The sequence below is a fragment of the Aphanomyces invadans genome, assembly GCF_000520115.1.
Source record: "Aphanomyces invadans strain NJM9701 unplaced genomic scaffold supercont1.9, whole genome shotgun sequence".
In the NCBI taxonomy this organism is placed as follows: Eukaryota; Oomycota; class Saprolegniomycetes; order Saprolegniales; family Verrucalvaceae; genus Aphanomyces; species Aphanomyces invadans.
The window spans coordinates 1,057,359-1,081,045 of record NW_008580154.1 but is presented as its reverse complement, the minus strand read 5'-3'; the positions used below and the strand labels follow the sequence as shown (position 1 = coordinate 1,081,045).

Below are 23,687 nucleotides of genomic sequence, written 5' to 3'. Positions count from 1 at the left end.
TTCATATCTAATGCTATTCTACAGATTATTTAGTTAAGAAGGATACAATCTTTTGGAAACGAATTGAGGTTCTTGATAAGATATATTTGAGAATATCCCATAATCGAAATATTCACTGATGGGATGCTCAGCCAACTCGCGCAACGCAAAGGACGACGAGAATTGAAATGGTGGACGTGAATAAAATATACAAACACTGCGAAGACACCGGGAGGGCAGCCGGGTGCACTCTCTTCTTCTTCTTCATACCCTCTGGGTGCTGTGATGCACCCAAAATATGATGATTTACTTTTCGTCAAGAAGGCGAATGTGGGCAGAGCACATGCCGCGACGGCGGCAAGGTTTGTCGCAACCTTCTTGGCGGCACCGCTTGCCGCCCCCGTGGGTCGCACAAAATCCCCCGCCGCGGTCGTTGCGCATGCACCCTGATACGCCGCAAAGGCGCGATCCGCCGTGCAATGCGCAGAATTCACCTCGCTGGGTTCCCTTGTCACACCCTTCGAAGAGACAGCGCTTGCCACCTCCGTGGGAACGGCAGTAGCCACCACCCTGAGAGCTGCGGTCACATCCCTCGAAGAGGCAGCGGGGTCCGCCGCCGTGAGCCTTGCAGAGATTGTTGGACTGAGCTGCACGATTGCAGTTTTCCATCTCACAACGCTTGCCCCCGCCATGCTTGATGCACAAGTTGCCGCCCTGGCTGCTCTTGCCACAGCCTTCGACAGCGCATCGGCGGCCACCTCCATGGGAGATGCACAACCCATGCGAGCGCGAGCGTCGCTGGCAGCCCGACATTTTGCACAAACGGCGGTTCTTGTCGCTTGCGAGTTCACTGGAATCGTCGGTCCACGAGTCGGTATCACAGCTCTTCATCATGGTTTGAGTGTCAAATTGAGGAGGGGCCACAAGTTGCATGTTGAGGAGATCTTCGTCAAATTCGTCGTTTCCATCCAGGTAGGCCTCCAAAGGAGACTCGTCGAGAAGGTTCAACGAGATTACACCACTATTTGGGTCGACAGCTGACGTGTTCGGAAGCACAACGGGTGCCTTCACAGGAGTCGAGTTGTATGCAGACGGACCGCTTCGGTCCATTAAAAACGTGTACAAAATGTCGATTTCCTTGTTGTCGAATTCTTCCGTGACTTCGAGGTCGGAGTCATCGCCATCCTTCGACTCGTCATTGAAGAGGGCATATTCCAATAAATCTTGCATGGAGCTCGGGTCCGAATCCAAATGGTTTGTGGCGGACTGAAATTGGTTGTTCATCATCATCATCGGCGAGTACATCGAGGAGGGAGTGGATTGCTGCATCATGACTTCGAACGATGTGGGCTTTGGGTATGCCGCAATCATCATCGGGTTCATAAATGGGATCGGGTGGATGGACTGCATGTCCATCGGCGGCATCATTCCCTTCGTCAGAGAGGACGCGGCATAGTCACTGGATTGCGGGGGTAGCTGGGTCGATAAAGTCCCGCCAAGAGTTCCTTGGATTTCCAACGGACGGCACATGTTCCTGGGCTAGACACGCAGCGTCGGGCGGCGGCGGACTGGCTTGTTGGTTGCGTTTCTTTTTAGCGAATGTACCAGCTGCCTCGTTTTTGTTGCCGTTCACCCGCTGATTGGCCAAATCTATCATTAACGAGATCTGATTGGCTCAAGAATCCCTCCGGGGGTAGGGTGTCGTTCGGCGGCGAATACTCGTTCCAAGTGAAACCTCGAAAGATTTCGGGGCTATTTTTATACTAAGGTTTTGTATACCTTGTGACACGGAATGAGGTAAAAATATCACCGCCACAACCACACGTTTGGGTATTGGAAATATCCAACGAGGTAGAACTATTTTGACCAATTTGTTGGCACGACAGTATAAAACCGGCACACGTAGCGGCACCACCGAGGTTGACACTGATGCAGGCAGTCGAAAGCACGCTTTGGAGCGTGGGCGCGGTGCGTCTCATAAGCGGCAGCAACGACGTCCGTTGCTTGTGCTCTTGAAGTACCTATCGCTGGGAGCGAATCGGTGAACAGATTGTCGTACCATGTCAACAGATTGTCTTGCTTCTTCAATTTTCGGCAACGACGACCAGTCACGCAGAACCAGTCGCTTGGCCTAGTGAAAGAACTGCCTCACGAGCAAGGCAGCCTTTGTCGCAAAGTCTAAACTTCCGCAGGCATATTACAGGAGCATCACACGTCGAGCTGCACTATCCAATGGATTGTTTGTTTAAAGGGACACCAAGGAAGTTGGGTATGGCAATTGTATGGACTGGATCAGGTGGCAATTGTATGGACTGGATCAGGCGCCACGACCGCTGGCTGCACCACCACCTACAAGCACATGAAAATTTCGGTTGTGAAGTGCGCTCAGGCGCATACGTCAAGATCGCAAAAATGACGCGGACTTCAAATTGGTCCACGAGCAGAACCACCACGGACGAAAGGAGAAGCAGCACGAATGACATTGCTCTCGAGGTGTAAACCGCACTGCGCAGGGTGTCGTTGTGCCAATTGTCCATCATGACGATCGCGAACAAGGAGCTGTGTACTAGTATACAAAAATCATGTCACACCATGCCACTGGCATGGTGTGACATGACTTGGCAAGGGCTGCTAGCATGAAGAATAGCCCTCAGTGCATGAAAATCCCTTGGTCAACCTTTGAAGAGGGTAAGATGCGTGCTGTGGGATGGAACACGCGAAGCGTGCATTACAAAGCAGCGACGACAAGGAGGTACTATTCCTTGCTCGCTGTTCATCTTGGGCACCAAAGCAAGTTGCATGCGGGTGTATGTCTCGTGGACATATCCGGATAACCAGCACGAGCACATTCATTCACAGCAAGAGCTGGACATTTCACAAAACTTCCTACAAAAATGAAAGCAATTTATCCGAAGTGATCTCGGTCGGACTCGACAAACTCCGCCCAACGACCAAGCTTCCGATGGCCGCCGTCGACAGACTCGGTGGAAGCGACGCAATCTCCAAATACGTGTGCTGTGCGTCGAACCCTGACAAATGTACGCACCTAACTTGCTTTCGTCCTGGAAGTTGGTCCATCGCATGTCGAAGCAATCGATGACCTCGGCGCATATCCAAATCACAGGTTTAGTGGAATGGAGATGTCGTTCGTGGCGGGCGACACGTGACTGCGTAGGCCGATAGGGCATCCATAAGTTCGAGCACTGCGCGAGATGAAAATGACCAAGTGCTACTCGTGTACTTCGAGATGATTATTGTTTGCTCCCCGACGTCATGCACGTGCTTAAGAGCTCAGTTCGGCCACAAGAACCCTTCAGACAACGTCGTTTCCATGTACGTTCGCATGGTTTCGTTCCCCTTCTCCCGTATTATGCACCCACTCTCTTCACCCCCCTTGCGGAATCGGGGACTGTCAAGGGCAGCGAACGAACACGGACTCGTCTTCGTCACAAGCAGGCGAAGCCATGACAGACATCACTGAATCGCTCCGACACACGACAGGAATGCCAGGTGAGCCATGCAGCTCCTTCAGTACTTCCCGCCCACCGGTGCTACCCTAGCGCATCTTCCAGGAGCTTCCCTCATCCACTTCCTCGCACATCAATGTCGCAAATGGTCGGAGATCACGATCACGTGTCAACGCATGATGAATTCCACATCTGTGGAGCAGACGCGAGGAGGGCTTTGGCTGGTTCCTTTTGAACGGCGTCCAGTTCCCATGAGACTACTTCTGGACACACCGCGAAGAAACTCGGATCGGAAGGGGCGCCATCGCGCTGGACACAAACGTGGACGAGAGAATGACAAGCATCCCCTCGTTTGCATCTCGCTCGTGGAATTGTCGCATGGCCCGCACAAGACGCGTCTTTTCTCCGGCGGCCCGAACTGCATAAAAGAACAATTCGCTGTGGCAGGGCAATGCACCACGTTACGTGAATCTCTATGACAGGATATGCATGAACGTACCTCGTGTTCCTCAAGTAACCCCCCCTCCCTGCCAGTCCCTTGGGGGCGACGGAGGCTCGAGCAACGAGACTGCACTTGGCGACTGTCCCCCCACAGCGACGTGATCTCCATGTCACATATTGAGGTCGGGACGTCCCCTCCAACCAGTCCAATCCTGAACTTCAACAAACGTGACCTTTCGTGCATTTACCCGGGAGTAGCGCCCGTGGCGTGGTCACGTGCCAATTGTTCGTGCGGGCACATCGACAGATTCCTGTGCGGCTCGCCTCTGTGTAAGAGTTGCTTTCCTCCCGTCGTGCAAGAAGAGCTCGCTTGATCCTCTTCAACCCCCACTACCCCCTTGCCCATGATTCCACGATCGCCCCCTCCCACTCTCCAAATGTCGTACTGGGGGATCCATCCGTCTACGCCTACTGGGCGAATGCAGAGACGCCGGGGCGAAGTGGGGTGTCTCCCCAACGTGCTCAAAGTACTTGAAGGTGCATAGGATCGCGTTCATGCCTTCTTGGTCGTCGTGAAGCTCGAGTCGACGACGATATTCACAGGTCTAAGCCAGAACGGAACAGCACTATTCTGCTGCCAACGAGTTCCACGCCGGGTCGCTGGCTTCCAGCGTGTGCGATATGAGTAGCCCTGGAAAGGTGCCGTGCTGGCCGCGTCGTGAGGGGGCGGAAGGGGGGGGGCTAGTGTCGGACGCAAGTTGAATGGGCGTCGGGTGATAGTCGAGGTATCGCCACGTTAGACGTCCGTGTGGCTGGCTGGCGTTTGACGTTCATACCTCACGCGGTTTGGTGGCTACATAGGCATCCCCCGTCCTGGTTTCGCTACGAGGCTACTCGGAGAAAACGGAGAAGCACAAAGTGCCGTCGTTCGAAAATGTGCCGATCTTGCCCATCAAGATCTCCGCCAACAATACGTGCCGTCATGTGGATGTCGGAATGGATGGTATATGTTGGACACGACATACGAAGAACGATGGATTTGTCCGTGCAGAGATGACGGGTGCGGAGGCATGGACCACCTCTCTCGCCACGACCAACCCGTCATTGATCGTTTTTGCTTTTTCCGACAACTACGTCCATGGAGAGCGGCGATGTCACCTTCACGACGCCGCGCACGCTTCCGAGGGCAGAGACCATCTTTTCATTCATGTCCCCCCGTACAAAGAGCGAGCCAGCCCCACGCGAACCCACAAAGGGCAGGTCCAAAGCACGCCCATCATCGTCCAAGCAGCACAAAACGTGCTTGTACAGAACTGGGAAATGCAACAACCAGAGGCACGTCAAGGCGAACGGGTTGCTTCACAAATTGTGTACGTTCCATCGATCCAAGGCGAACGAGAACCAGCGGCGCTTGGATCGGAAGAAGAAAGATGCAGGGTTTCATCGACGGGAGCGCATCTCTGCGTTCAAAGTGAAAGGCGTCCTCCAGCCCAAGGCGTCCATGGTCATGCGTGCCCACAGCAACGCATTCGGGACGGCCCCGCCGCAGTTGCTTCATCCGTTTGAAGACATCCTGCCAGACGTGATGATCCCGTTCCTCCTGGATAGCTATACGGACGTGACGGACGACGTCCCATCGACCTCGACATCGTTCCACGTCCTTTAGCCGCGGCTTCTCTTGGTCCCGACTCGACTAATTGAATTCGCCTTAGCGTTGTTGCCCACACACAATAATTTAAATGGACTACACGCTCGTCGTTCCCCTCTATGATGGGCACCTTCGCATCACCGCGGGGTGTTGCAAAGGCCATTGAGGGCGCGTCGTCGGTCCTTGCACAAATACTCGACCCCCCTGGCTTCGCAGGGCACACAAACCATTCATGCCATGCACGACGTACTCATTCGTACACGATCGCACGTGTCGAGCACGCGGTTCCTACAGCATTCAACCAGTCAAGGCAAAATATTCCCGAGGCATTCCCCATCCACACTTGGCAATTTTTGTGTATTCATCTCAACGAGATCAATACACAAAACCGACAATGCGAGTGCATCTTCAGTTTTGTTGTCTATACCAAGTAATGTACCCCCCCCTCCAGGCATGCATATACCAGAGGTTACCTACCATGAATCCTGGGAAAAGATTGCCGCCGTGATGGAATGCTCACATCATCTTTGTGCACCAGCGACAGGGATCAAAAACTACAGCGTCAGGTTTGATGCCAACAGATTGCGTGCACATGACGTGGGTCTGCGCGACGGCCGACTGCGAGCGTGCTGCCACGTTGGTTGAGTTGCCGCGTTGGAGTCGTCAATTGGTCGAGAAGTACGTTATATCCAAGTGGGTTCAATTGATTTGATTCGCTGAAAATGGAATCTTGCGATTGGTCAAAAAGAAGCAGTGTGTAAGGAACGTTGCGGATAAGCGCCGCCGCCGATGGCACCGCCGCCCGTATTTCATGTCAACACACGTCACAGCGCAAGACGACAGACTGCTGAAAAGGAAGCGCAGAAACAAAACACAGAAGCCCTTGCCTCTCCCTCGAATCAAACAACGGCCGAATGTGCTTCAGACGAACACGCTGCCGAGAACGTAAGCGATGACAGCTCACCGAAGCTGTCCGCGCGTGGAGATGGCGAAAACGAAGGGAAATGCCTTCCAATTCGAAAAGCCTCCATGAACACCACACGATTCGATCGTATCTTGGGAAAATACTTGGTCGGTGACGCCAACCTCATGTGCATGGAGATCGCTCAGCAAATGAGCAACAATGCCGAGTCCTCGACTGCGATGTCGGGGGATACGCCACCGGGTAAGGACTCTCGAATTTTCTTTTCAGGACGACCTCACGTGCCCTGCTTTGACAGTGGCGATCAACTGGATCGAAATATCCGCCAGCTTGCTAAACAAACATCAGCTCCACCTAAAGCCGAGGTCGGTCTCGACTTGAACGAACCCCGCGTCAACTCCAACATGCTTAGGGAGTGTCAAGACTTGTGGAAGTATTTAGCGTATGATCAAGCTCCTAGCACGGGAATGGATACATCGGCGTCGACCGCACCCTCTGGGCAGGACGAGTTCGCTTCTGACTCGGACGTCGAAGATTTCAACGCCACGGCCGAATTCCTTGCAAACAAACGTGCGAAAGGTACGATATGTCTTGATATTGCCCGCACCAATTCCCATTTCGGTGCATCGTCGCAGCACAAAAGGCAGAGCCACCCTCGTCAGTTGTTACAACCAACAACGCACTCTCAGAATCAAGTGCATCCGCTCGGGCTACCTCATCTGGGTTGTCTTCCACAGCTCCAAGCTTGTTTCCGTCCTTTGACCCGCCAGGCTTTCTCAAGTCCGACGCAGCTAGTGACTTATCCAACTACGCTCCGCTGCACACTGTCGCGGAGCATTTCTTGAAGCGCCGAAGAGTTGACACTGGCATGCCATCTCCGTTGCCAAATCAGGCTTCCGTCCGTGCGCAGCTCGCGTCGTCACTCGCAACACCTCCTTCGAAACCAAACTCATCACCGCCACCACGGCCGCCAATAGGGCACTCCAGCGTCTACATGCCTCGCCAACCGCCGCCACAGCCAACGCCATCCCTGACTGACTTCGACATTTTTAAGCGAATGTATTCCGACAGATCGGGCCTCGACGACCTCCGACTTCGCGCGATCTACGAGCAGTCGCCGATGGAAGTTCGCACAAGATGTCTCATCTTGGCAGCGCAGGATCTCGAACGATACCAAAAGGAGTGCCTCCGTCAAAAGCTATATGAGAAGTCCGTGCGGAGGGCAAACACCCCACCAGCTACTCCTCCACGACCCGTTGCCAGCTCACAGGCCACCCCAAACTCTCCACCATCGACCTCCACGTCACAGCCTGCTCCAACGACACAACTCATCCCTAGCACTCCATCAACAGCCCTTCCTCTGCCTGTTTTCAGTGCACAGGCTGCCCCAAACACTCCGCTAGCTACCCTTCCTCAGCCTGCAGTCAGTGCACAGCTCACGGTGCAGTCAGATATCCTGTAACAATTACGACGTGAGCTACAAGGTGCTCTGGACCATTGCACTATTGTGCCGCGCCAACCATCGTCGACATGGCCACCGGCTGCCCTGTACGTTTTTTGTTGTACTGGCGTGCCATCGACGTCGCCATCGCGCTGACGTCGCAGTGACGAGCGTCAACGTGAGTGGGCTTGGAGTTTAAGCAGTCGACTTGCCGCTGAACCAATTGAAGGAAATTTTCAAATTCTTCAGAAGTTATCCAAAATATTGCGCCGATTTCGCAAAAAAAGTTCAAAGTCGTTATCCGTAAAGCTGAAGGAGTTCACCATGTTTTCGTCGGGTGTTGCTCGCGCGGCGGGGCCGCAGGTCGAGTCAAAGGCGAAGAAGCGCGGTAAGCACGCTGAATATCATACCAAGCAGCTCATGTGTTGCGTAGATTGGCTTAATGTCGGACAGACCTATGCAGATACCTACATCAGTGACGACGACGATAGCAACGATGAGGAGGCATTCGAAACGTCGGCCGAGTCCAAAGAGGTCGTGACAGCTCGGCCAGAAATACCACGGCCCACCGAATCTCGGAGAACACCACTGCCCCCTCGAAAGGAAAGCGCTGTCTTTGAAATCGATCATGGCGGAGACAAGGACAACCTGTTCTACAGAACCCTCGCAGCAAAGGACATCCCAAGGTCCCTCCAATCCTTAGATTTCGTAGCTACCTCATCTAACCTCGGGATAAATGCAGGTACCACCTTGCAAAGCGACGTCGCAAGCACACCGACAACGACGACGCGTCGTCGATCGTGCGGTACTTTGATCCAGAGTTCAAGCAACACGTCCACCATCGTCGGGTCAACTTCACTGACAAGACCGCACAGCCACTTGACATGTCGGCGCCATTCATTCCTGTTGAGCCGTATCTTGACAACGAAGCAGACGATGACGAGGCTCAGACCGACAACCAGAGACTGGAAGCTCTCGTCACGACTGAAACCAAGCGATTCAATGAAGCCCTTCGGACGGCACCGACAGTACGCTGTCAGAAGAGGTTCCCCTCGTTCACCTATCTGTCTGGTAGAACGTCTCTCTCTGGATCAAGTACATGGCAGCCCAGGAGCGAGAAGGCGCTTTCGTTCGCAACAAGCACAAGCAGCGGTCCGTGGTGCTGGAAAAGCAATATTCCATCCTTGAAAAGGCCAAGGCGGCGAACCCCACGTCTGTCGAACTACAGCAGATCACGTGGCTCATGGCGCTGACTGTTCCCGACGAATTGCCACACAAGTTGGAGCAGCATCTCCATGTCGCACCGGACAGTGAACTGCTCTGGCTGCTCTTGATCCAGCAAACTCAAGAACAGTTTAGTGCGTTTTCACTGCCAAAAATGCGCAACCTGTACGCCCGAGTGATTCAAACGCTGCAAGCTTCGACCGCCGACGTCAGCGCGACCCTTTTGCTCTTCTTTACGCTTCTCTGCACGCTGGAGGCGAAGAGCGGGTACACCGAACGAGCGGTTGGACTCATGCAGGCACTGATGGAGTTCAACTGCAACATGCCGTCGTCGCTATGCAGTACACACGTGGAATTCGACCAAAGGAAGAAGGATTTCCAGGTGTTTTGGGACCAGGATCTGCCGCGCTTTGGTGAAGCCGGCCATGTTGCATGGGCCTCTTGGCAAAACCAGTCGGTACGAATGAGCACTGCCTGCCAGTGCTGCTATCCTCTTGCGTGGGATTTGAACGCGAGTGAAGTCAAGTGGGAGCCATTCACTCACTGGAATTGCTTTTGTGCCGTAGGAACTTAAGTCGACTGTGCCGACTGTGGATCCATCGTATGCATCCCAATTGCTACCGTCCATGCACTCTTACATGACCATGCTGGAGACCCACGTGGAGGACGAAGTCGCTGCGATGCAACCTCCACTGCACTTGAAGGAGGTTGACCCCGCTCGCCATCGCGGCCCGGACGACAAAGCCAGTGATACGCTGAATCCACAAGGACATGGCGTCCACCACCACGAAAGCCATGACACCCGGGAAGAAGGTGATGAGTACGTGTGGAGTAACTTGCACGGGTATCGCATCCCGATCCAAGACGCCCAAGACACGGCTGAATACGAACGCATCTTGCACGAACTCAAGTCGAATCGACCGGTGGCTCCTGTGCAAAAGAAGGCCAAGAACGATGCCACGATGGCCTTGATCGCCGACCACGACGAGCGTTTGGGAGCTCATGTCGTTCCAAACAACGATCCGCATGTTCAACTGCTCAAAGAGGAGTCGCTGCTTCATGCCACGCAATGGAGCCCGCTCCATCCACGCAACCCAGACCATGCCCCCTTGTGAGTCATCACCAGGCATTTCCTCGTCGGCACATTCCATTGAAACTCACCGTCAACCTGTACATTTGTAGGATCGAGGCCCAGCCAGATCGCGTGTTGCTGTTCGACGAAATTCAACCATTTCTCTTCCACGTTCCAGCGGTGTGGCACCGAGAGCTCTTGCTGTCGCACTTGGGCCTGGTCGGCGTGAATGTCCGTGGTCGGCTGTCTTTGCAAGCGTTGCAATGGCTCTATCAAGACGACGTGGCTTCGAATTCCATCGTCGCCACGTGCTTTCGGACATTTCAAGGGCATTCCCCGCCGCCGTGCGATCGACTGGCTTTGTTGCACACAGTACTACATGATTCGCTGACTGTGTCCCGCGATACCCTACATGACCCATCCAAGGTGATGCATGTTCGGCATCTCCTGTGGCAAATGCGGGAGCATGCGCTGCTCATGGAATTCGAAACGCACCTCGCCTTGCACCTGAACAGCCCGGACGCGCCCCGGGCATTGGCCAAATCGCTGCTCGCGACGGCACCGACCGACATGGCGCTGTGGGAACAGTACGCTGCCATGGAATGGCGACTGCAAAACGTCAAGCAGGTCGTTCGCATATGCGACAAAACGATCGAGTCGTTGCCGTCGACGTCGTTGGAACAGCACCGATTTCTCTTCCTGCGCTTCCGCGCCGAGTTGATGGACGCGACTGTGCTGTGGACAAGTCGCGCCGTGTGGAGGTGTGTGTATCTCGTGGCCAAAGCATTTTACCCCGAGTACGTTCCATGGAAGCGCTTGGAGGCGACAGCTCACGCGATGTTGTCGCAGGAATGCGAATGAATCACTCGCCAAAGTTTGCAAGAAACGCGACAAAAATGGCGACTCGGATTTTGCCTCTATCGTGTCGCCGTCCCTCCAGCGACAAGTGCGACTCCGCTTGCAGCAGCAAATGGACCATGCCATGGCAACTCACACAACCACAACTCGCCCCGTGCTGCAGTACGTCGTGTACACCCACGCCATGGTCGTGCACGCCATGGAAGGCTTTGCGGTGGCGTCAAAGCACTTTCGAAAAGCCATCGACGTTGCGCGATCTAATTGCCGCGACCAACCGCGAATGCTGGAGCCAAATGCATGGCGAGCAACCCTGGAATGGCTCTTAGCTGCGTACCTGGAGTTCCTCCAACTTGCTGGTACCTGTTCGCCAAGGCAGTGGCGCCATGTGACGCAGCTCGCCATGCAACTGGTACGCCATCCCGATTCATGGACATGGTTTCGAAGGGTGCATGCATGTTGCAGGTCCCGGAGCACCCCGTTTTTGCGCACCTCTTTGTCGACGCCGAGCAAAAGAATTCCATGAGCCAGCAAGTTCGTCGCGCTGTGCAGGACGCCGTGACCGCAAGCCGCCTGCGTTTCGACGCAGCATCCCCCATGGTAAGTTGCCAAGGCATTGGGACGACATGCAAGACTGGGATGTAGGCGCATGTGATGGGACTCCTCGGCGAAGTCTACCGGTTGAAGAGATTCAACGAATTGGACGTGGCAGACACGTGCTGTGCCCTGCATCAGTGGGGTCCCGTTGCCATCTCTCGCATTCGTCGTGTGTTCGAAGATGCGTTGGATTCAGTCAGTTGGCGCTCCCACGGGTACCATTCTCGCAGCTCCACCTCAGCGGGCTTACCTCCTTCAGGTCGGCACTCCTGTGGCGGCTATACTTGCGCTTTGAAGTCCAAGCGGGTCAAGTCCAAGGAGCTATCAAGGTGTTCTACCGTGGCATTCACACGTGTCCATGGAGCAAAGAGTTGTACCTCGACAGCGTGCGCGTGCTACGCCCGTATCTCAGTGACGACGACATGGCCGAGATTGTCGGCTTTCTTGTGGGGAAAGAGCTCTACCTTCGCTATGAAGGCGATGGCACTGCATAAACTGAATCCTCCACCACAAAGTTTTGATGGTATTCCAAGCGACACCGCGCCAGGGCGGACTTGTAGCTACACTCGTCATCGCAATGGCATGCCGAGGCGCCGATGAGGGCTCATGGGATTCATTCAGGCGTCGAGAGAACGGCCATCGCGGCATTCTTGTCGAGTTGGGGATGGACCAAGGTACATATTGTTGAACAAATAATTTTGAATATACGCGCAATATTGGAAAAATCTAACCTTTTTATGAGCGATATCGAAGTAGCAAGCAACGTCTAATATGATCAAGTTGGGCCTCCGGATAACGAAATCGCGGTAATCACTCGAATGACGCGCAACGGGGACAGACACAGTTTGGAAAGCAACCATGCAGCGGACCAAGGCCAAGTCGAACACTCCACCTGCCGCCGCCGCCGGGAATTCGGCGCCCCACAGCCACTCGAAAGCACCTACTGACAAGCCATTTCCGTACGACTTTGGTGGCCCTGTCGGGTCATTCTTCATCATGTGTATTTTGCCCGTCGTGGTGGTCTTCCTGTTTGCGGGCTGCAATGCGACGTACTGCCTCGACAACCGGTACGACGTTGGCGAGCTCTGGACGCAACTCTCAACGACTTTGTCGTGGGACGACCTGGTCGACACGAACGCGATTGCGGTCGTGTTTGGATGGTTTGTGTTTCAAGTCATGTTGGAACGCGTTGTGCCGGGCGAGTTCCACCACGGCGTCGTGCTTCCAACCAAGAACCGACTGGTGTACAAAGTGAACGGCCACAGGTGCTTTTGGCTCTCGTTGGCGATCGTCGCGGGAGGCCACTACCAGCGCGTGGCGCTGTTGACGTTCGCGTACGACCACTACCTTCAGTTGGCCGTTGGGGCCATCCTCCTGTCTCTCTTGATCAGTGTCTTCGTCTACGTCGTGTCGTTTCGGCGCCCGGACGTGCTATGCGCTGAGCAAGGCATGTCACCGTCCCCCGTATTTAACTTCTTCATCGGGCGCGAACTCAACTTTCGCACGCGGTACACTGGGACGTTCGATCTCAAGTACTTTTGCGAACTCCGCCCGGGCCTCATCGGGTGGGCCGTCCTCAACTTGGGCATGTTGGTCAAGCAGTATGATCTCCATGGATCAGTCTCGCTCTCGATGGCGTGCGTCGTCTTCTTCCAGATCCTCTACGTGTGGGATGCGCTGTGGCATGAAAAGGTCCTCCACCATGATGATTGCCTCCCTCTCCATCAACTCCTCACTTCAAACGTGCTGCCTAGTGCGTCCTGACCACGATGGACATCACGACCGACGGGTTCGGGTACATGCTCGCGTTTGGCGATCTCACGTGGGTGCCGTTCACGTACTCGTTGCAAGCGCGTTACCTTGTCGATCGAGACCCGAACCTGAGCATGCCTGTTGTGGTCGCGATCGTGGTGGTCAACGTGTTGGGGTACGTCATCTTTCGCGGCGCGAACGCGCAGAAGGACGCGTTCCGCACAGATCCGAATGGAGACAGCGTGCAGCACCTCAAGTGGATGCCGACCAAACGCGGGACGAAGCTCCTCATTTCGGGGTGGTGGGGCATGGCCAGGAAGATCAATTACACGGGCGACTGGCTCATGGGCTTGGTAAGGCACACGACAGATGCGATGTGTGTTGAATCGCATATTTATCCTCTGGGCAGGCGTGGTGTGCGTACACGGGGACGGCCAGCATCATGCCGTACTACTACGCGATTTACTTTGCGATTCTGTTGGGACATCGCGCGCTGCGCGACGACGCGAGTTGTCGGGAAAAGTACGGCGACGACTGGAATGCGTACACGAAGCATGTCAAGGCCGTCTTCATTCCAGGCGTCATCTAACGGCCGCGTGTCGATGTATGGGACAGTTCGCAAATCGCGCTCCACTAAACCTTGTTCGAATTGCGCTGCGTCTATGCCTTCGAAGGAAGGGAGCTGCCTTGATATCGCACCCAGACAGGAAAAGCTAGGCTTCTCCACACACTGGCGCACTGGTGGTGCCTGGATTGGGTGACGGCGCGAATTAGCCACTATGGACGCTCAAGGTCGGTCTCTAGAGCTGACCGTCGTCGAATGCACAAGGGTCGAATTCTCGTCTCTTCCAGGGGTAGGCGCCATCGGCTAGCGCACTCCCGTGTTAGCATGGCATGGGTGGGTTGTCTAGCTCGATGGAGGAGCGAAGGGTATGTAGAATTGCAAGGTGCGGGGAGCTTGCCATCAACATCGTAGGCAACACACACACCGATTGCGCTCGCCATGGGAGCCACGACCGGCTTCAGCGCCGGACGCTCTGACAGCCACACCTCCGTGCATCCCCAACGAAACCCCTCTTGCGTCGTCATGGAATTGAACTCGCGTAGGAACACTGGGGTCGCACCAGCAGTGATGGTCTGGCCCCACCTAGAGCCCATCTCCACGCCAACAGGTCGCACGATGCGCCGCCGGCCGCCTCGGTGAGGGTAACGAGATGCACCCGGACGCGAGTCGACCGAAAGCACCACGCGCCATGGCTCACGAAGGCGGCGCAGAACCTCCACCCGATGAACCTCTCGACCTTGATACTGCCAGCCAACAAAAATCGTGCACGCAGCACCCGTCGCATACAAACCGCGAGTCGTTTCCCTCTTGTCCCATGCCCATGCATGGGGCGATTCTGTATCTGGCGAGCTGTAACGTCGTCACCAGCACAGATGGATGGCGCACTTGCGAAAACAAATAAAACGCCCAACGCCGGTGGCCCTCCATGCCGCCATCGCCGCTTCCTACCACGACGACGGTCGGCGCCGGTGTCGCCGAGCCAGCTCCCGCGCCGTCCATGAAGCGATTGGAGTTCACGACCGCCACCATATACGTGTTTGACTTGGACCACGGTGGCAGCGCAGTGCCTGCCGACACGGGACCGCCGATCGGTCTCGCGCGCCGCCATTCGCGCAAAGAACACATCGACTTGACGTCACCAGTCTCGTGGGCGTCCAAGCGCAGTCGGGTGCGGAAGTTCGACCACAACGAACGCATGAACTTGCTCCAGGCGGCCAGCTACTCGAGAAAAGAAATCGCTCGGTTTTGCTTTGACGCCATCGACATACGAAAGTCCCGCCTTGCCACCCTCGATGAACTCGAAGCGAAACGACAGGCTCGGCGGCAAAAGCGCATCAATGCCCACCGGTCGCACGCCGCCGACCTTGCAAGCACGTCATAAAGACGAATTGGACTATCATGTATCAACTGTACGCAAAGCTGGAGGCGATGCCGTCGCACACAGCTGCGCCAAACAATCACTAGCGTTATCGTTCCAGGACGACAGCATTCAACTAGTGACGCCCGCGGCATCCCGGTGCACAGCGGAATGCAGATTGTTTCGATGCCGCCTTAATGAATAACTTGCAACACAATTTTGCCGACGTGGGCGCTGGTCTCCATCAGTTCGTGAGCAGCAGCAGCATCCTTGAGAGGAAAGACCTTGTACACCGCTGGCTTGATGGCGGTCTTGGCTTCTAGCAACGGCCACACTCGGGTCTTTAAGTCCGCCGCAATGGCTGCTTTGAACGGCACTTCACGCGTTCGAAGGGTGGACCCTGTCAGAGTGAGTCGCCGGCGGAGGATTTGTGCAAGGTCCACTTGGGCCGCGGCACCGCGCTGGAGCGCAATCATCACGATGCGGCCGTCGTTAGCCAACGCTTCAATCTCACGTGGAATGTAATCGCCCCCGACCATGTCCAAGATCACGTCGACTCCACGGTCATTCGTTGCGGCCTTGACAACCGCGACAAAGTCTTCCTCCCGGTAGTTCATGGCCGCGTCCGCGCCGAACGCCTCGCATTCGCGGCACTTCTTGGCCGACCCCGCCGTGGCAAATACACGATGGCCGAACGCTTTCGCCAACTGAATCGCCGTGATACCAATCCCGGAGCTGCCGCCTTGGACGAGGAATGTGTCGTTGCCGCTCAGTTTTGCCCGTTGAAACACGTTGCTCCAGACGGTGAAGAACGCTTCCGGCAAAGACGCAGCTTCAACGTAGCTCCATCCATTGGGCACGGGAAGGCAATGCGACGCCACCGCGATGGCATATTGGGCATACCCACCACCGGACAGGAGCGCGCACACGTTTTCCCCGAGCTTCCACCCCGATGATTCCTCGGTGCTAGGTCCAAATGCCACGATTTCACCGGCCACGTCCAGGCCAAGAATAGAAGACGCGCCAGGTGGAGGAGGGTAAATACCCTTTCGCTGCAAAATGTCAAGGCGATTCAGGCCAGCCGCGTACACCTTGATGAGCACTTCACCTTCACGCGGCACCGGCGTGTCGCATGTGGCAATCTGGAGCACGCTCGCCTCGCCAGGTGTGGTAATGTCGATCGCTTGCATGGTGGAAGGAGTGGACATGGCTGTGCGGGACCCAGTCGCTCCGGAAATGGCCGAGGCATCAGACTTGGTCACGCAGCGTCATCCAAACTTCTGCATCAACACACTTCTGCCGGCATCCGGATATTGTTGTCCGCATTATCTGTTTTAACCGGATACGGATAATTTCTGTTGACAATGTTGCGTGGATTGGTGCTCAGCTAGCTTGGTCGTGGCCATCATGTCGGCGGCGAAATGGGAGGTTTGCGTCGGCCTTGAGATTCATGCGCAGATCCAGTCGCTGTCGAAGCTGTTCTCTGGATCCAGTGCTGCATCCAAGGCTGCTTCCTTCTTGCCGAACAGCCGCGTGTCATTCTTCGACGCAGCCATGCCGGGAACGCTGCCTTCTGTGAACAAGGCGTGTGTAGCTCAAGCCGTACGGACGGCCCATGCGTTGCAGAGCGACGTGAACCTGCAAAGCGTGTTTGAGCGAAAGCACTACTTCTACTGTGATTTGCCGCTGGGGTATCAAATCACGCAGCAACGAGCTCCGATCGCTTCCAATGGCGTTCTCAAGTTCCATGTCAAGCATTCGTCGAACGATGTGGCCGCGCGCAACACCAACTTTTCTAGCCGAAAGGAAAAGAACGCTGCCCAGAAACAACTCGCAGGTATGCAATCGTGGCTCGTTCGTCAGCTCATATTTCTTCGTCACAGCTGCGACAGAGGTGGAGGAGGGGATCGAAAGGCAAGTGCGCATCAACCGCATCCAAATCGAGCAAGACTCTGGCAAGAGTTTGCACACGCTCGACGCAACGCATGTGGACTTGAACCGCGCGGGAACCGGTCTAATGGAGATCGTGTTCGAGCCGGATCTTCGCAGCGCGGCGGAAGCGGGCCAAGTCCTCCGCGAAGTGCAGCACTTGCTGCGCCACATCGGAACATGCGACGGCAACATGGAGGACGGATCGATGCGGTGCGACTTGAACGTGAGCGTGCGGCCCAAGTCGGACGTCGAGGCACCGTTTGGTGAGCGCGTCGAAGTCAAGAACATGAATAGTATCCGGCACCTCATGCGTGCGGTCGAGTACGAAATGGAGCGGCAGGTAGGACTCCCTTGGTCAAGTGATGGATCTCTGATGTTTTTTGGCACGCACAGGTGCAACACATCGAAACAACGGGGCGACCCATTGAAAAGGAGACGAGAACGTTTGATGCTGCCACGGGCATGACGGTGCCACCGATTCCATGACGATAGGTCTCTGAAACAGGTTGTTGTTGCAGAAACGCATGCGGTCCAAGGAAGGGGCAAAGGACTACCGGTTCTTTCCCGAACCCGACTTGCCGCCCCTTGTGATCTCTCCCGCCTTTGTCGCCGACGCCAAAGCGAGTCTCCCCGAGTTGCCAGACCAAATGAAGGCCCGTCTCGTCCAACAATACGGTCTCACGGCGTACGAGAGCTCTGTCTTGGTATGCCGATGCCATCTTATTGATGAAAAACTCTCATCATGGATGTGTGTGTGTGTGGCATGGCAGGTGCTGACGCCGCATGCTGTCGAATTCTTTGAGCAAGTGGCGCAGGGCCGTCCGCACAAACTCGCGGCCAACTGGGTCCTGAACGAACTCTTCTCGCTGCTCAAAGGTGCGACCATTGAGGAAGTCGTACGATGCGTATCCCGCTCGGATTGTAGCTACCAACACAAACATCCATGAGAGCCCCGTCACGCCGTCCCGCCTCGGTGACATGCTCGACTTGATTGTGAACGAGACGATTTCGGGCAAAATCGCCAAGGTGCACAGAATCGCCACGCATGTGGATGTCATCGTGTGGTGGGCATGCGTAGGACTTGATCCAGCACATGTACTACGAAGACACAACAGCGCGACCACTCGACATTGTCGAGCGCCACGGCTGGAAGCTCATCACGGACGACGACGCCCTTCGACAGTACTGTCAAGCGATCGTATCCAACCCCGTACGTGGCGCGCCATCGAAAAACGTCTGCGGAATCTCTCATGGCAAGCTTTTAGAAACACGCCAAGAACGTGGCTGCATTTCAGAAAGGCAAGTCGCAGCTGTTTGGATTTTTCGTCGGCCAAGTGATGAAGGAGACGGAAGGTCGGGCCCACCCGGAAAAAGTCAATGCGATCCTGCGCTCGTTGTTGGCCCCTTGAGCATCCCACCGACGTCCCACCGCGATCAAATGAATCGTCATCGCAATCGTAGAAGTTCGAACGTGCCTTGCACATTCCATCACGCATTCGCAGACACGATATCGCAAGGATGGTTGAGGTGGTCTCAGGTACATGTAGAGTCCAACCAGCTAAGCAATTTCACAAACATTGCTCTGGCTGCAAGTCGAAAGGCGCGCTTCGTGTTCTTGACGGAGGGTGAGAAGTGCATGCTACCACGCAGCGGACAATATATCCTCTATTTTCACGTCGTGGACCCTCCTGGCCGTCGTGAGGGAGGTGGGTTGGCGTACCAATGCTGCACCGGGAACACTTGGAAGGTTTCACGTCAGCTGGGCAATCCAAACTCGCCACTGCAGCCGACGACCTGCCCGACGAGCAAACGGCCCCCGCAAGATCTCTTCCGCTCAAGGGTCGCGTGACCGTTCGGAAATCGAGTCACGTGATTGGCTCGCGTGGGATCCACGGGTTTGGTGGGTGAATTCGCCGTCCGTTTCGCCACACCGCGTTGCGATCTGCAGAGAAGTGGACAACATCTTTCCGCCAACACGCAGGTGTGCTGGTCAGCTGCGATTGCCGCGCTGCCGCCGCGAGTTCCCCGATGGGCTCGGTCGAGATGTCGCCGTTTGAACTTGGCGCCACAATCGGTGTAGTCGTGACGTGCTGCATGCTTCTCGCGGTTGCCATGCACCAATGGCGGTGCCAACGCCCTTCCCTGCTCCCATCTCCGACAGTAGCAGCGCAAGACGACGGTCGGAGCCCGTACGTTGCTGCATGACGGGATACCAAGTAGCCGCACCGTTTTCTCCACGTGACGAATCCAGTGGCGAGGATGGAGTGCCGAAATCCACACACGTGGCGCTCGTGTCTGAGTGTTGAATAGTTTCATGAGCATCACTTCGGGCGCAAGACAGCCAAGCAACGAAGGCATGGAAGGCGTTGTGTTGGCGACAATGGCGCGCGCTGCTAGCATCCCAAGGATGGTCGTCATGCGGATGTAGCCGCTTTGTTAATTTGCATTCATGCCAACACGACGACATTCAACGATGGCGTCATTTGAACACATGGAGGCTTTGTGGCCTGAAAAGCATGCAGCTTCGTGAGTGGACGTGGCGAAGTGAAATGACGATCGGCTCGTGTGGGGGGCAATCGCAATCGTCTCCAGGTGGACTTGTGGCAGGATTCTATGATCGGCGCAACAATCGTTTCGACTACCATCGGTGAAAGATCCATGCAACTACACTCGTTTCGCGAGGTGGAGAATGTCTATGCCCTCGTGGCGAAAGTCGGGGTGGTAGTCGTCCTTGGGCACGATCTCGACGGTGAACTCGCGCTTAAGCCGGAAGAAGAACTTGGCCTCCGACCCATGGCGCTGCTTGTACGCGATCAAGGCCACCGTGGACGTCGACGCCAGAAACCGCTGCAGAGACACGACCAGCGCCTCATACGCCGATTCATACGGGCACGCAATGATATCAGCCCCAAGAACAACGTCAAATTCGCCGACAGCGTCCAAATCTTCGCCCCTGCCATGCCAACATGCAGTCAGCGTCAAGCGCGGTTCCACCGCGTGGTGGAACAAGTTCATAAGCACCAGAAATGCTTCCTTGCGCTGCATGAAAATGTTGATGAGGCTTCCGAAGGGGTGTTGAGGTCGATGTTGAGTTGGGCCAACTCCACGACTTGGTCATCGCCGTCGGTCGCAACTACTTCACGAGCTCCTACGCAGTGCTCCAGACGACTAAATTATGTGTCTATCGAAGGACGTACCTGCATGTGCAGCCGCGATGGCCACCAAACCCGTGCCGCAGCCGAGCTCCAGCACGCGTCGATGTCGGACAATGGAAGGGTTCGTGATGTTGCAACAAAGGACGTTAGGAGAAGGACATAAAGAGGAAGGCGTATCTGTGGATGTAGAATGCGAGCATCACCGCCGCGTTGTACACATGGGCTCCAAAACCCAACGCGGTGCCGCCACGTCCATCGGGTTTCCATGCTTGCTTGATGAGGATGCTGATATTGTCCAAATGAAACCAGCGCTCAGCGTCTAAGTGCCCTGCATGGAAAGGACTACACACAGCTCGTGAGCACACATAAGATTACATCTCGTTCCGCTCCTACCTTGTGTACGAGAACGGCACGATCGTCATGTCGGCCTCCGTTTGTGACGCCATCCTGCTCGACGGGATTTGACACCGTTGAAATAGTGTGAACTCCCAATTAGTGTGTTGAACCGATTCATTTTGAAAATGACTCGCCACGTCAAGTCCAAGCCGGAAGTTCTGCGACTGTACCGCGAGATTCTTCGGACTGCGCGGCGATTCCAGTGGCCAAATGAGAAAGGAGAGTCATGGTAAGTATGTCTCACGCGATTGCCTCTTGGTGTGATGGCGACTCGAAACAGGGCCAAGATATTGAGCACGAATGCCCGCATGGAGATTGAACAATCCCGCCTAGACACGGTAGACCATGGCATCGTGCCTTTCACTGACTACGATGTTTGGTTCTCAGGACTCCGAAGTGATCGCTCGAAAGGTATTGGCAGGCTGGGAATGCCTCAAGCAAGTCCAGGAGAAGGTCCGACAGTCCTTCGACGTGCGAGTGTTCATGTTCAATCACATAGATGGCGGAGAAAGCGCGGTCGTTGAATAGCTCGGAGCCAAGCACATAACGGAATACGCAATGTGACTGACGTGAGTTCTGACCGTGCCGCAATACCGACACTTTGACAACAAGGCATTGAGTGGGGTGCATCGCGATCGCATTGTGCCGCACTCGTTGTGAAGTCCCTGTCGCTGACGTAATGCATCAGCAGACGCTATCGAATGAACCGGTGAACGGCGAACGTCTGCGTGCGAGGAAGAAGCATCTTGATGTGACTTGCACCAGCATGACGACAGAACTGGGCTTGTAGCTTCGCCCAAAGTGTACACAATCGACGGAGGCGTTCATCTCACGAAGTATCGACTTAAACACTCACGCATTTGCCCTACACAATTCCATCTAAGTATGCATGGCGTGGTAGTTGTCGTCGATGCCCGCGAGCTTCTCGACGCCGCGCGCGACGCCCTTTTCTTGCGTTTGCTGGGCCGCAAAGTTGTTGAAGATTTGCTCGAGCGTAGTCTGGGACACGGTGTACTCCTTGATATTCAGGTCTCGTTTGGCCCGTTCGATGAGCGAAAACACATTCGACAGCGCCAGCGAGTGCTTGGCGCCCACCAACTTGAACCGCGACACGTCGTTCTGGCGCTCCAGCAGCAACACGTTCGGCTCGCCAAAGCTCTGGCCCAGGTACGCCGCCATGGCGTCGAAGCGGTCTTCACTCAACCACCACGCGCAAAAGTCGTGCACGCGAATCGAATCGTTGCGCGCCAATGACTCGGCCAGCACATACCCCGTCGCATGATCCATGTGGATTTGTTCCGCGCGATGCGGCTTGCCCAGCCCCGCGCACGTTTCAGCAAGGCGTTCCTTGGTTAGTGTGGACATGCCAGCAAACGACGACGACTCGCTCATCATGCGGTCGACGTCGGCCGACAGCACGGGCGCCACGCGAACATGCATCATGAGCCCGTCGCCAAACCGGTTCTTCAAATGTTGGATGCTCCCGAGGCAGCTCAACGCGCCACCTACCATGATTCCGACGCGACTGCACAGCGCTTCGCACTCTTCCATGCTGTGCGTCGTGAGGAGAATCGTGGATTCTTTGCTACGGGTCGAAATGTCCGCGATGACGTCCCACATGAACCGACGGGACACCGGGTCCATCCCCGTCGACGGCTCGTCCAGGAAGATGATCGGAGGCGACCCGATCATGGCAATCGCGACTGACAGCTTGCGCTTGTTCCCGCCGCTCAACGTCCCGGCCAGCTTGTGCTCAAAGTCGTTCAAGTTCATTTGGTCCATCTTTTTCATCACTGTGTCGTTCACAAACTGCTTGGGGACACCCTTGATGGCCGCAAACAATTCCAAATGTTCGCGGACCGTCAGCAAGTCGATCAACGCGTCAAACTGGGGGCAGTACCCGATCAATCGGCGCACTTCCAACTGTTGGGACAAGATGTCAAACCCGCCGAGCATGGCGGACCCCGAGGTCGCGAGGCTGTCGCCCGTGAGGATCTTCATCGTGGAGGTTTTGCCGGCGCCGTTGATGCCAAGGTAGCCAAAACATTCGCCTTTTGGCAACGCGACCGACAAGTCCTTGAGCCCCACTTTCCCGCCTTTGTACACCTTTCGTAAGTTCTTGATCACGACGGCGTGATCGTTGGCGGCACCAGACGCGACGCGATTTTCCTCAGCTTTCACATCGTCGTCGACAGTTGCAGGGCCATCCATGACGAAGGGATCCTTTGCAATCAGGGCCTTGATTTTGGGAAAACTCAGCGCATAGTCGATCCCGATCGCAATCGCGGGAAAAACGACGGCTTCGACTGCCAAGTACGCGATTTCCCACCCCGTTACGTCCATGTCGAACGAACTCTTGGAGCTGGTGGACGAGAAGAGGCCGTTGAGGAGGCTCTGAAAGCTCAAGTTGTTGAGGGCGTTGCCTAGGTTGAACAGCGGGGACAGGCGCCAGATGAACTTGAGCGACTAGAGTAGAAGAACGATCGATGAGGTGTGACAAAGATAAAGTTGTCGAGTGGCATGACGAACGCACCTTGTTGATCTCGGTCGTGGTCTCGATCACGTCCAGCACTTGCGAAATCGTCATCAACACGACCCCCAAGAACATGTTGACCATGATCACGTACGTCTGCGACGACGCGCCGTCCAGAAACAAGTACGTGAGGCAGTAGCAGAACGAGCAGAGCGCAAACCCAAACACGACGAACACGACCGCGACGGCCGCAAACGGCTGCGACGCGCAGGAAGTACAGTCTTTTCCAGTAAACGGCGTGATCTCAAACAGATAGATCACGAGAAGGCCAAACCCACACGGAATCGAGTAAAAGAGCATGTCCCATGCGTACGTGGCGAGCCAAAAGGCCGGCAAACTCACGCCGGACAC

General features: G+C 55.5%; 11 protein-coding genes across 12 annotated transcripts; 7 read left to right on the top strand and 4 right to left on the bottom strand.

Annotated features, from left to right (window-relative positions):
- Positions 1–52: 52 nt before the first annotated feature.
- Positions 53–1,579, bottom strand: H310_05489 (hypothetical protein). The gene has a single exon (XM_008870222.1). It carries the CDS (start codon positions 1,507–1,509, stop codon positions 286–288), a length of 1,224 nt encoding a protein of 407 aa, XP_008868444.1. The 5' UTR covers positions 1,510–1,579; the 3' UTR covers positions 53–285.
- Positions 1,580–5,006: 3,427 nt separating this feature from the next.
- Positions 5,007–5,726, top strand: H310_05488 (hypothetical protein). The gene has a single exon (XM_008870221.1). It carries the CDS (start codon positions 5,026–5,028, stop codon positions 5,551–5,553), a length of 528 nt encoding a protein of 175 aa, XP_008868443.1. The 5' UTR covers positions 5,007–5,025; the 3' UTR covers positions 5,554–5,726.
- Positions 5,727–6,296: 570 nt separating this feature from the next.
- On the top strand, positions 6,297–8,004 carry H310_05487 (hypothetical protein). Its single transcript, XM_008870220.1, has 4 exons — positions 6,297–6,700; positions 6,756–6,822; positions 6,870–7,036; positions 7,093–8,004. Exons 1-4 carry the CDS (start codon positions 6,325–6,327, stop codon positions 7,917–7,919), a joined length of 1,437 nt encoding a protein of 478 aa, XP_008868442.1. The 5' UTR covers positions 6,297–6,324; the 3' UTR covers positions 7,920–8,004.
- A 211-nt stretch (positions 8,005–8,215) lies between these two features.
- H310_05486 lies at positions 8,216–12,172 on the top strand. Of its 2 annotated transcripts, XM_008870218.1 has the most exons (10): positions 8,216–8,286; positions 8,332–8,584; positions 8,641–8,926; positions 8,974–9,579; positions 9,689–10,233; positions 10,305–10,991; positions 11,044–11,461; positions 11,515–11,649; positions 11,695–11,861; positions 11,906–12,172. In XM_008870218.1, exons 1-10 carry the CDS (start codon positions 8,223–8,225, stop codon positions 12,138–12,140), a joined length of 3,396 nt encoding a protein of 1,131 aa, XP_008868440.1. In that variant the 5' UTR covers positions 8,216–8,222; the 3' UTR covers positions 12,141–12,172. The 2 variants fall into 2 exon arrangements, with proteins under 2 accessions (XP_008868440.1, XP_008868441.1); XM_008870219.1 differs by having other exon boundaries at positions 8,332–8,926.
- Positions 12,173–12,459: 287 nt separating this feature from the next.
- Positions 12,460–14,233, top strand: H310_05485 (hypothetical protein). Its single transcript, XM_008870217.1, has 3 exons — positions 12,460–13,338; positions 13,401–13,751; positions 13,808–14,233. The coding sequence occupies exons 1-3, from the start codon at positions 12,505–12,507 to the stop codon at positions 13,985–13,987; spliced, it is 1,365 nt and encodes a 454-aa protein (XP_008868439.1). The 5' UTR covers positions 12,460–12,504; the 3' UTR covers positions 13,988–14,233.
- A 521-nt stretch (positions 14,234–14,754) lies between these two features.
- On the top strand, positions 14,755–16,588 carry H310_05484 (hypothetical protein). The gene has a single exon (XM_008870216.1). The coding sequence runs from the start codon at positions 14,889–14,891 to the stop codon at positions 15,342–15,344; it is 456 nt and encodes a 151-aa protein (XP_008868438.1). The 5' UTR covers positions 14,755–14,888; the 3' UTR covers positions 15,345–16,588.
- Positions 14,859–16,604, bottom strand: H310_05483 (hypothetical protein). The gene has a single exon (XM_008870215.1). It carries the CDS (start codon positions 16,526–16,528, stop codon positions 15,515–15,517), a length of 1,014 nt encoding a protein of 337 aa, XP_008868437.1. The 5' UTR covers positions 16,529–16,604; the 3' UTR covers positions 14,859–15,514.
- A 97-nt stretch (positions 16,605–16,701) lies between these two features.
- H310_05482 (aspartyl/glutamyl-tRNA(Asn/Gln) amidotransferase, B subunit) lies at positions 16,702–19,104 on the top strand. Its single transcript, XM_008870214.1, has 8 exons — positions 16,702–17,157; positions 17,204–17,592; positions 17,646–17,720; positions 17,771–17,956; positions 18,023–18,128; positions 18,178–18,278; positions 18,331–18,462; positions 18,518–19,104. Exons 1-8 carry the CDS (start codon positions 16,728–16,730, stop codon positions 18,659–18,661), a joined length of 1,563 nt encoding a protein of 520 aa, XP_008868436.1. The 5' UTR covers positions 16,702–16,727; the 3' UTR covers positions 18,662–19,104.
- An 812-nt stretch (positions 19,105–19,916) lies between these two features.
- H310_05481 (hypothetical protein) lies at positions 19,917–20,853 on the bottom strand (the record flags this gene model as incomplete). Its single annotated transcript, XM_008870213.1, has 5 exons — positions 19,917–20,205; positions 20,274–20,400; positions 20,450–20,584; positions 20,640–20,749; positions 20,801–20,853. 5 exons carry the CDS (start codon positions 20,851–20,853, stop codon positions 19,917–19,919), a joined length of 714 nt encoding a protein of 237 aa, XP_008868435.1.
- Positions 20,854–20,928: 75 nt separating this feature from the next.
- H310_05480 (hypothetical protein) lies at positions 20,929–21,388 on the top strand (the record flags this gene model as incomplete). Its single annotated transcript, XM_008870212.1, has 4 exons — positions 20,929–21,032; positions 21,084–21,141; positions 21,191–21,256; positions 21,303–21,388. 4 exons carry the CDS (start codon positions 20,929–20,931, stop codon positions 21,348–21,350), a joined length of 276 nt encoding a protein of 91 aa, XP_008868434.1. The 3' UTR covers positions 21,351–21,388.
- A 294-nt stretch (positions 21,389–21,682) lies between these two features.
- Positions 21,683–23,636, bottom strand: H310_05479 (hypothetical protein; the record flags this gene model as incomplete). The annotated part of the gene is made up of 2 exons (XM_008870211.1): positions 21,683–23,269; positions 23,337–23,636. 2 exons carry the CDS (start codon positions 23,634–23,636, stop codon positions 21,683–21,685), a joined length of 1,887 nt encoding a protein of 628 aa, XP_008868433.1.
- Positions 23,637–23,687: the final 51 nt, after the last annotated feature.

Coding starts and splice junctions, on each gene's coding strand:
- H310_05489 (XM_008870222.1), bottom strand. CDS start 1,509: ATGTGCCGTCCGTTGGAAATCCAAGGAACTCTTGGCGGGACTTTATCG.
- H310_05488 (XM_008870221.1), top strand. CDS start 5,026: ATGGAGAGCGGCGATGTCACCTTCACGACGCCGCGCACGCTTCCGAGG.
- H310_05487 (XM_008870220.1), top strand. CDS start 6,325: ATGGCACCGCCGCCCGTATTTCATGTCAACACACGTCACAGCGCAAGA. Junction 6,701..6,755: donor GTCGGGGGATACGCCACCGG/GTAAGGACTCTC, acceptor CTGCTTTGACAG/TGGCGATCAACTGGATCGAA. Junction 6,823..6,869: donor CAGCTCCACCTAAAGCCGAG/GTCGGTCTCGAC, acceptor CAACATGCTTAG/GGAGTGTCAAGACTTGTGGA.
- H310_05486 (XM_008870218.1), top strand. CDS start 8,223: ATGTTTTCGTCGGGTGTTGCTCGCGCGGCGGGGCCGCAGGTCGAGTCA. Junction 9,580..9,688: donor CCTCTTGGCAAAACCAGTCG/GTACGAATGAGC, acceptor TTTGTGCCGTAG/GAACTTAAGTCGACTGTGCC. Junction 10,234..10,304: donor AACCCAGACCATGCCCCCTT/GTGAGTCATCAC, acceptor GTACATTTGTAG/GATCGAGGCCCAGCCAGATC.
- H310_05485 (XM_008870217.1), top strand. CDS start 12,505: ATGCAGCGGACCAAGGCCAAGTCGAACACTCCACCTGCCGCCGCCGCC. Junction 13,339..13,400: donor ATGCGCTGTGGCATGAAAAG/GTCCTCCACCAT, acceptor CGTGCTGCCTAG/TGCGTCCTGACCACGATGGA. Junction 13,752..13,807: donor GCGACTGGCTCATGGGCTTG/GTAAGGCACACG, acceptor TCCTCTGGGCAG/GCGTGGTGTGCGTACACGGG.
- H310_05484 (XM_008870216.1), top strand. CDS start 14,889: ATGCCGCCATCGCCGCTTCCTACCACGACGACGGTCGGCGCCGGTGTC.
- H310_05483 (XM_008870215.1), bottom strand. CDS start 16,528: ATGTCCACTCCTTCCACCATGCAAGCGATCGACATTACCACACCTGGC.
- H310_05482 (XM_008870214.1), top strand. CDS start 16,728: ATGTCGGCGGCGAAATGGGAGGTTTGCGTCGGCCTTGAGATTCATGCG. Junction 17,957..18,022: donor CGTACGAGAGCTCTGTCTTG/GTATGCCGATGC, acceptor GTGGCATGGCAG/GTGCTGACGCCGCATGCTGT. Junction 18,279..18,330: donor TTTCGGGCAAAATCGCCAAG/GTGCACAGAATC, acceptor GGGCATGCGTAG/GACTTGATCCAGCACATGTA.